The 10433-nt window shown below is 40.5% G+C and overlaps 1 protein-coding gene across 5 annotated transcripts; it reads right to left on the bottom strand.

The window, feature by feature from the left end:
* Positions 1 to 521: 521 nt before the first annotated feature.
* On the bottom strand, positions 522 to 10394 carry LOC146369784 (uncharacterized). Of its 5 annotated transcripts, XM_084909366.1 has the most exons (11): positions 8722 to 10394; positions 8035 to 8092; positions 5269 to 6527; positions 4688 to 4805; positions 3756 to 3827; positions 2961 to 3023; positions 2523 to 2619; positions 1952 to 2070; positions 1664 to 1876; positions 1377 to 1571; positions 522 to 656 (listed from the first exon to the last, which is right to left on the bottom strand). In XM_084909366.1, the coding sequence occupies exons 3-11, from the start codon at positions 6525 to 6527 to the stop codon at positions 618 to 620; spliced, it is 2175 nt and encodes a 724-aa protein (XP_084765492.1). In that variant the 5' UTR covers positions 8035 to 8092; positions 8722 to 10394; the 3' UTR covers positions 522 to 617. The 5 variants fall into 5 exon arrangements, with proteins under 5 accessions (XP_084765492.1, XP_084765491.1, XP_084765494.1 ...); XM_084909365.1 differs by having other exon boundaries at positions 8035 to 10394; XM_084909368.1 differs by having other exon boundaries at positions 1664 to 1861; positions 8035 to 10394.
* Between the last annotated feature and the right edge of the window lie 39 nt (positions 10395 to 10433).

Here is a 10433-nt window from a genome sequence, read left to right as displayed (position 1 = left end):
TACATGATTTGACTCTCTTGTGCACAAAATGAAGACAAATGGCGATAGACTGTGAGAGTGGTCCTAAAATCCTCCAATCAAATTGTTTTTTTGTTTGTTTGTTTTTTAAGTGAAATTGCAAGTGAATATGAATCGACAGCCCACAGAGAGGGTAACAGTTTCTAATTTATCATTTTTTATCTGTAATTGTGTATCTGCAACTGCGACTTGAAACCAATAAAACGTGCATTTTTTGTGAAGAGTCTGTGGAAATGTGGTACTTGAAGCCTCAACATAACCTGCTTTATTATTTTACTATGCATCACTATGATCTTCCAACCAGGTTAAAAAACACAGACACCTACCTAAAAAGATAAAAAAGAAAAGTGCTGTCCAATAAGCTTGCTTTGTGGTACACCCCTCACCTCAGACATCTTTTTTCACATTCCTCTTGGAATGAATACCACATTCAACCATGCAGGAAGTTTTAAATCCATCTGCTCTGAGACCTCCGTCAAAATACGAGAAACAGAGAAATTAGGTTCAGTGCAAGAGGTTATTTTATTATTATTATTTTTAACCGTTGACACAATCAGCAGAGAATCAAGGCATGACATGAAGACATGAAGAGGACGGGGTCAGATCTTGTTGAATGCTGCTACGTCGACACTCTGGACCTAAAATAAAGAAAAAAAATTTAAGTGTACCAGGATTATTCACGACAGCGAGTAACTGCATGTTTTGATTTGAGTGCGTTTTACACCGGATACTGTTCCTGATGTCACCCTGAAGAAAAAAATGACTCAAACTGTTCTTGTACAACTGCTCGTGTTATGGAGTCTTTCAGCTTCACTTTGTCCCTTTCTGCCTCAAGGTGGCAGCAGTGTGCTGACTGTGGCTGATAATGTGATGATTCTGTCACATTGCTCTTATTTTCCTAGGTGAACCATCCTCACTGAACCTAATCTGTTCACTCCAGCTTCTCTGATGCTTTTAATCTATTTTAATTTCTGTTTGAGTATGTTTACCTACATTTTAATGATAAAAAAATGCATATATGTAATTAAAATTAGCATTAAAAAAGTAAGGAGGAGTAGAGGGGAAACGGTGGCTTTGTCTATTAGCCGTTTTACTATTGCAAGTTAATGTGATTTGAATTTCAGCAGCAGATGGCTGTCCCTCCATGAGCCTGGTTCTTTAGGTCTTTCCAGCAGTTTGAGTGTTCTTCCTTCCTACTGTCACTAGAGCATCATTTGATTTTGGGGGTTTTTGTGGGGTGATTGCTATTGTGATTATTAAATCAATCAATCAACATTTCCCACTGTGATGGGAATTCTGGATGCCCAGTTAGTCTGTTATTGTATGAGAGCTTAACAGAAATACTGAACAAGACTTACATAATCCTCAAACTTGGTGATTTCCTCCTCTAACATGTCTGTTCCCACTTTGTCGTCCTCCACCACACACGCAATCTGGAGCTTTTTGATGCCGTATCCAACAGGAACCAGTTTGGACGTCCCCCATAACAGACCGTCAGCCTGTACTGAGCGCACACATTCCTCAAGCTTCGCCATGTCTGTTTCGTCATCCCACTAAAAGAAGCAGAAAAAACAGACAGTGAGCTTTTTCTTTCTTTTTTTAAATAATTGACCTATGACCGGGCTCAGACAGAGCACAGACTTACAGGTTTGACATCCAATAAGATAGAGGACTTGGCGATGATGGCAGGCTTCTTGGCCTTTTTCTCTGCATACTCTTTCAATCTCTGTTCTTTGAGTTTGTCTGCCTCTTCATCTTCATCACTACCAAACAGATCAATATCATCGTCATCCTCCTCCTCCTCCTCCTCCTCCTCCTCTTTAGCTGGGGTGCTGGTCTTCTGCTGGACAGCGGTGCCCTGAAGAAAATTAGAAGAGTGGAAACATCTCTGGATTCTGAAAGGTGAAAGCTGATTGAATGTTTAAAAACTCACGTTTGTGTAAGGGACTGAAGGAGCAGGAGCAGAAGCTGGGCTGACGGCTGCAGGAGACTTCTCCAAAACTGCAACCCGACATTCCAGTTTGGAAAGTGCTGCCCTCAAGTTCTCCACCACTAAAGAGACATGAGATACAAGAGTGCGTTTAGCATGAATGAGGAACATGTGAATATGAGTAAAGAAGTGATGCATATTCTAGCAAATCAAACACTGTGAGAGTTAAGACAACAGCACTGAATAATCCTTTAACTTTACAACCAATCAAATGTAAATCAGTAGTTAATCCTGTTCATTCAGTTTTCTCTGTTTTACAAAAGGTCTCCAGCTCTGTAGGTCTGCTAGACTGGTGCCTGCATTTGCAGTTAGAGAGCTTGTTGATTAGAAAAAAAAGTGTGATGACACCATTTTCATGTATTTTTAAAAAAAAAAAGTCTTGTCAAAGTCATTTGATCATTATTAGCTGCAGTTCTAATAATACTTAACTTCAGCTGAGGGCACCAAAATAGCTCTGCTGTAAGTAAAGAAGGAAAATGCATTAACACCTGATCAAAGCTGAAAACAAACCCACCTTTGTGTAAGCTCTGGTTCTCCAGCTCCAGGCTCTTGATGCGGGAAACGAGTTCTCCGTGATCAGCCGAGCTGCTGCTGATGCTGCTGCCTGTGCTCTGAACCGCAAAGACAGAAACGGAGAGGGATCAATACAGTTTAATGAGAACATCTGATGGAGGATGTGGAATATTAGTCTTTTCATCAAACAGAACACCCATGTGTGAGAAAACAGCAGGTTGCAGTCTCAACAGCCAGGCTCTAGAGCCAGAAAGTGACAGCACAAGTATGCAGCAGTTTACAGACCCCAGTAGAAATATGCAGGTGACTGTGTCTGAATTGGAAACTGCACAGAAAAGGCATCCGTAAGCTGAGGTATTCAGATCAGTAAAGTGTGGTTTTCAACAAAGTCCACTGACAGAGGTGCTTCCAGTGACACACAAGCTTTGGAGGCACTTACAAGCTGAGAATGTTGGTTTATGGGAGGCTGAGCAGACCCTCTGTTACACAGTGTAGTCTTCAGCTTGGGGCCAGATTTCAGGGACGAAAGGAAATGAGGAGAAGGGAAGGAGCAGGATTTATTGAAGTTCATGCCAAAAGGAGAGCAATGAGGAGCACAGAACAGAAAGCAACTGGAGCAACCACAGGAAATAAACAGAGCTCGGAGGTCACAGAAGAGATAAAAGACTACAACCACATTTTTACACTATACCACATTTACACTTTAGAGCTTTAACTCAAACAAAATCTCCCTTATCAGTTAGTTTAATCCATCTCCGTCAAGGAAATGAAAGCTAGGAAAAGTCAGAAAAAAGGAGGGCAACTGGTCCCATGTGTATTAGACTGTCACCATAAAATGATAGCACTATAGCTATGTTATTTCTAAATTCAAACTAGTTTTTGAGCTATGCCGATGTCAGACTGCACTATTATTTCTTTTTAAAAAGATGATGATCACAGTGACTGATAGTAGTCTGAACTGGGCATTACGCGAATATGTAAGCTAAGATTAGACAGCTTAATTTCAAGTTATTCCAAAATGTATTTCCAAGCCAATTTCAATTTGTCATCTCCATTTACTTAAAAGAGAAAGACACTACCCCCAAAACTAAAAGGCCGGATGCTCTGATCTAAATGGTCGGGATTGGTGAAATTATATTAGTATGTATACATGTACTTGGATAATTTAAGCACTTTTAATACCACATCAATGTTATCCATCAAATGGAAATACAGCGTGTTCGATGATACTTACCCCTGCTAGAGACTTTTGGATGTTCTCCCGGGCCCGGGCAATGTCCTGAAGAATGGTGTTGGCGCCAGCATCCTTCAAGAAAACGAACAGCTGTCAGTGTCAATTCATCTCTGACTTTATGACGCAAGGACAGACTCCACAATTAGAACATTTTATTCCAAAATATTAGATTGATTTACCCCCCCCCCCCAAAAAAAAACAAACAAAAAGAAAAATCAAACAAAAACATACAAATATTTAAGGATAGGTACACTAGAATAAGGGGCTAACAAGTCAGGTTTTTACAGGAAACAAAGATAATTATACTAAATAATTTTAAGTACAGCGCAAGTAAAAAAAAAACAAAACAAAAAAATAAAATAATTCAATAATAAATAATCAACATAATGAATATTCAATAATGATGTACAAAAATAATAATGTAAAAAGGCAAGATTAATCCACTTCATAATACCAAAAGGCCCTGAAAAGTACAAAATACTAATGATATAAGATGGCGAAAAATTGTTTGTTTTCCCCCTAAACTACCAGGAAATTGTGTAGTACTTAAAAGTTACTTAAAGTACAATTATTTTCTGTTTCCAGTAAAAATGTCCTGTATCTACCTGTAAGTATTTGTATGTAAATATACTTACATTACAATCTCAAATAAGATACGCTGAAATTCGTCCTTAGACAGAAGGTATATTCTAACGTATTACTTTATTTATTTTTAATTACAATAACATATAACTTCAAATTCAGCCTGTGGAATAATACAGTTTTGATCAAATACAGAACAAACAAAATCTATGCACTGTTAGAATCTAATCTCTACGCAAAGACACTTAAGATGTAAATAATCCACATTAATATGGTACAATGGTTTCAGATTAGATGTGAGGATTAAAAGCTTAAAGCACAAGATTTAACTTGTAAGGCGGCATGGTTACCTTTGTAGGTTGTGGTGAGCCATTCATGTGCTCGTAGAAGCGCCTCTCTGCTTCGTCATAGCGTGGTTTGTCAAACCAGATCTTTTCCTTGGCCAAAAAATCCACTGCACTCATTTTTCTACAAAGTAGAAAGCAGGGAAGGAAAAGACAGGGATGTATGAACAGGACACAGAAGGTCAGGGAAAAAGGAAATGAAGCCTAAATTATTACTAATTCTTATACTAAAAATCACCCAGCATACAGAGATTTCACCAATATAAAATCTGACTTTTTATTCTGTAAGAGACTAATTTTAATTTCGTTTTAAACAGCTATTCTCCACCAACAGCCACCCCAATCCAACTATACAAATGCATAACAAAAAAAGAGGATGGTAAAACACAACAATGGGTCAGATAGTCAAAACACAAAGCATAAGGAAAAGATTGAACACAGATGAATGACAAAGCATGGCTTAAAGAAAAGAAAAATCAAATTCATGTGGGAAAAGAATGGAGGTGATATGATGGTCAAAAAACCCAAAAAAACAAAAGAAGAACTGAAACATCTGGAGCAGTTCCCTTCTCCCGGTTTGATCATACTTGTCCCTCAGTGGGGCGGCCGAGGCAACTGATGAGGCTTCTGCTTCTGGCCTGCGCTCCTTCTTCACAGCTTTATTCCCACTGCAACCATGGAAATGGCTCTCAGCAGCATCATACCGCCACTTGTCCAGCCACACCCGCTCACTGTTCGGATGGAGGAAATAGCGAACTCCTGCAGCTGCTGCTTCTTCCTTCTCCGGGAGCTCAGCCGGCTCCTCTTCCTCTTGTATCGGGTGCAGAGCATGGAAGACCTCAGCTTTCCCCTGTGGGACCACACGTGTTGCCTCTGCTACAGCTTCTTCGTTTTCCTCCTCCTCTTCCTCTTCTACAAGGCTTTGAGGGTGGTCACTACATCTGGAAGTAGCGGTGCAGCTGGACCGTTTGGTGGAATTGTTACCATACAGGTTTTGGTAAAAGGCTGCCTCAGCACGGTCATAAAGTGGTTTGTCCAGCCACACGTCTCTGAGCAGCTCCACTGGGATGCGGGGCAGTCCGTTAATTGATTGCCGTACGGTAGGTGTGATGGCTGCTTGGATGACAGGGGTTGCAGGAGTTGGGGCTAGAGACTGATATCCTTCATCAGGTGTTCTGGATGCAGTGGAGCGACTGGATGGAGCTTGAAGGTCCAGAGAGTTTGGAACTGATGGCTGCATCGACCCCTCAACAAAGCGGCGTTCTGCTTGGTCAAATGTCGTCTTGTTTACCCACACTGTTTGTACAACATGGTGGCAGGCCACTTGGTCACCATGGTTGCATGATGGGCCAGCAGAAGGTGGAGCTGCAGTGGATGAAGAGTTCAATTGTTTCCCGGAGGATGGAGGTGATCGGTTCGACTGGGTGGTCCCATTAGAAGAGCTTGCCAGCCAGCACTGGTAGAGGCTCTCTGCTCTCTCGTAGACGCTCCGTTCAAACCACACATTAGCGCATTCAGACTGCAGACCAATCAACCCAGAGAGGTGATCAGACGGCTGGCTGCTTTGTTTGTTTTTCTCCTGCTTGTCGACTTTTTCTTCTGGGCGGCTCTCAGGATTAGACAAACGTTTTCTGCGGCGACGGCTTTTGCCACTACGCTTTCCTTCTCCGTTTATGCTGCCGCTCTCCGGAGACGACGACGCGGTCTCTCCATTTCTCTGGCCTGGCTCGGCCTTCTTTCTACAACCCAGCATGGTCTTTGTGGACTGATCCACCTGACAATGGCTGGGAGGCTGACCATGCTCTGACTGATCATCTACAGAGCTCTGGGTGTTCTTCTTAGACATCTTTGAGCCGTTGCGGAGACAAAGAAAAGAGAATAACAGGCACAGGCTTTTGGGTTAGTGAGAGAGAGGCACGGAGGTTTAAAGACACAAAGGGATCGATCTATTTTACACAGTGCTGCTGATGAATTATTGAACTTTTGCTTTGTTACAGAGATGCACATTTATGGCAATACACTACAAAACAAATTCTACAAATCTGTACCAGAGAAAAACATGCAGCATGCAAGCAGATGGTGTAGACTGAAGTTAGGTGACTGGACAAAGTCTGTCACCTTGACAATTCAGCATTGCACTTTTCACACTTTTGCCACAGCTGAGAAAGGAGCAGGACAGTATTTAGAGACAAGTCCATCATTTCAAAATGCTAATGATCAAAGCAATTACGAGACGGTTTTAGCCAACTGGCGGTTGCCAGGACTGACTGGTCTGTAGGCTTGTGTGACTCAGACGTTAGCGCTCATAGTGGCCAAACCTCAATAAATGATGCTCTTGGTTGCTATGTCATCACCTGTTGGTTTAGTGAAGTCCTGTTATGGAGTTTTTCACCATATTTTCAGACTGTGAAACAGAATGCTTACTGGCTTGTCAATCACAATGGATAAGCTTCACTTCTGACAAGATACATCGTAGCCTCTACATATGCTCAATCCAGAAGTCTAAATTAAGCTTTGCCCCAATAAAGCAAGTTAATCCACAAAGACTTTAAATAATTGTGAGAATTTCTATAAAAAAAAAAAACACAATCCTTTCCATGTGGTTATGATTATAAACTATTAATTCACAGAATTAGTAGATTATACACAAGAAGATATGAGATACTGTTCATACAGAGGTGCCTTACCCCATTAATACACAGGCAATGCATGCCTGTCTGACTGATGTTGAGAAACTGAATAATTTTAACATATCGCCCAGTTCTAACCCAGATCAATCGAATCTTATTTTTCATGAGTTGTCTAGAATCGGATTTATCAATCATGTCTTTCACGGCAGACACTGTATTATCAGAGCTAGTAAGATATCCAGCATATGCCATAGCTTTTATATTATTAGCACCATTTATGACTAAATATTTATGCAAAGGATACACATTAAACTGACCTTATAATGCACTCCTTTGTTTACAGCTTCCATTATGTACTTTACAAACCTTAAACAGCTTTGCAACACTGAACATACACAATGACATGATAGCAATCACAGGAAGAAAAGGGGTCATTGAGTAAAAGAAAAACATTAATGGACCAATGCAACGCATGCGCATGCAAAATAAATAAAATTAAAATAATAATACAGTAGGTATTACAATTCAGACATGCACTAAATCATGCATCTTTAAGTTTTAGTAATATACTACAATACAGCAAATGCATTCCCTATTGTTCATACAGGGCTTAGTTAAAATGATCCAAACTAATACAAAGCTATAACAACTTTGGGTACTGGTTTGGGAAGTCATTTCCTGCTTGATGTTTATGAGGAGATCTTAGTCAATCTGTTAACTCACCTTCTTCAGTAAAGGTGTTGAGCTCAACCTAGTATCAAAGTCAAATGCTCAACACGTTCTTTTCATCCAGTTAACCGCAAGCCATTGAAAAGAAATTTATCAATCACCACCTTGCAAAATGAATCAGACAATACAAGGGATACAACATTTAAGGAGGGGGGAAACAGTACAAAAGACGGACATAATTACCATGATGTGACCCATTGTTTTCTGAACTCCTGTTTTGAAGCCAAACGTTTCTACCATTTCCATTTTGGTTGCAAGAAACTGGATGTGACTTGAAAGGGTATGTCTGAATGTGAAACTGCTTGGTCATTGGCTCCCGACTTGTGATTGACAAGCCGTTAGCCAATGAACAAGCAGAAAATACCACTGATAAGCCTCCTATTTGACATGTGGTAGGTTTAAGATTTTATTGAGTATGATCTTAAAGGAGTAACTAAGACAATGAACTCAGTAGCAAAGTGTTTACAGAGGTCAAAACAGAAAGGCTTTTTTCCTCATAGACTAAAGGACAGGAACACTCACTTAAGGCATAGTTATAGCCATCTTTAGGCTTTCAGACTGAATACCAGTTTAAGGCACTTCCACATCGGCTTAACTTTTTCAAACCAGGAAGCTACATCCATCTTTTGTACTGTCTGTGCTCAATGCAAGGTATGTGACAGCGTTACAAGGAATACTCACATGTGAAATTCTGAAGGCAAGATGGGAGAAGACAAGCTATACATTAAAAAATTTATCTAGATCAGATATTCAACATGAAAGTCAACCTTTCCGCAGTCTTTAAATGGCTCCACTTTTAGCCTTGGATGATGCTGAATGGGATAAATGCTTTCACTGAAATCCAATATAATCCTAGAACATGAAGCAAAACTTGGACCCAACCCCCTTCAGTTGGGAGCACAGTTTATTTTCCTCTACATCATCAAAAGTAGACATTTGCTGTTAAAGCACATCACACCTTTCAATACTCAATCTAATTACCAGATCAAACAAATTAGATACGATGTGGAAAACAGATTTTATCCATTTTCTTAAAGAACTGCTGACTAGGCTCAGCTGCGGTAGGAGGGGAGGTTCATTTATCAGTTTCAATGTCTGTGCATTTTCAGGGAGAGTGTATCCTGTATTGAGGAGCTCCACTAGCAGCCAGTATGGTTGCCTGTCAGTGAAGTTAAGAGGATAGCACTGTTGGTGTATATATATATACACACACACACACACACACAAAACTAAACATACTCTTCTGAAGGCACCCCAAAAATATTTCATACAGTAGGAAACTGCCGTTTTTAATGTAGCTTAGTTTTATTAACAAAAGTTAATACTTAATTTGTTGGGAGCTATTTCGAGCTGCAGCTCTAGTGAGTATTTCTGGCAGCAGGGTGGTGCACTGGGTGCTGGATCAGCTCAAAATAAACTACATGGCAATTTTAGAACATGTCATGGCTTCAAGCAGTTTTTGGAAAAGAAAAGAGAAAAATTCTATGCAATGGTTGATTTAGATATACCAGGCTGGCGTATACTTAAGACAGTTTGATTGTCGGTTTTGGCTGGCTCACATTTAGTTGATATCCCTGTGACTTTATAATTTGGAGAAAAATGAAATCACCTCAGACACCCTGTGGCATTATATAGAATATGCTTTGTTCTCCTTTGATGTCGAGTATCCCTGCATGTATATAGTTGGTGCAATTTCATTCACAAATAATTTAATTCATCAGTCCCTCCTTGATAACATTTAAAGAGGGTGGCTGACAAAGAATATATACGTGATTTAGAACAACAAGAATTCACCTCTCCTGCCCTGATCTGTATAGAAGCTCATCAGTGACCATGTTCCAGGATTCAAGGCAGCACTTCCACTTAAAGATACTTGTGTAACGTCATGTAGAAAAACCCTGTCATGCCAAATGCTAAACAACAAAAGAGAGCATCAGGAGCGCTGTCAACTTCCAAAGGTGCGCGCCCTGCTAACCTTAGCCAGCTTTCATCTTCTTGAATTCGGTCCTAGCTAGAATGAATTCTGCAGTAGCCATTTCATTTGCACCGGAATAAGTCTACTTGTTTTAAAACGTGGCCCCAAAGAGCTTCTTTTTAATACTGACAATGCCGTAAAAACCTAACCAGCACAAGCAGCCACTGAAGCCGGTATCCGGCAAGCGTGACTGCCGCTCCGACAGTGTTAGCACTAGCACGCTGCTCATTCAGCTAGCAGCTTGCTAGCCACGGCTAATCCCAGCCAAGCGCCTGCTCTGTTAACCACTGAATATCCATCAGTTTACCCAAAATGTCTTTTAAAGATTCCCACCACTAACAACCACACTGAAACCTGGCTGTCGGTCGGCGTTGAGCTTACTTACTATTGTGGGGTTTTTTGTCTTGTCGGTGTGAGG

This window comes from Perissodus microlepis, chromosome 17, assembly GCF_051167445.1.
Source record: "Perissodus microlepis isolate ML-2025 ecotype Zambia chromosome 17, ASM5116744v1, whole genome shotgun sequence".
NCBI lineage: Eukaryota > Metazoa > Chordata > Actinopteri > Cichliformes > Cichlidae > Perissodus > Perissodus microlepis.
This window is presented reverse-complemented; position numbering and strand designations above follow the sequence as displayed.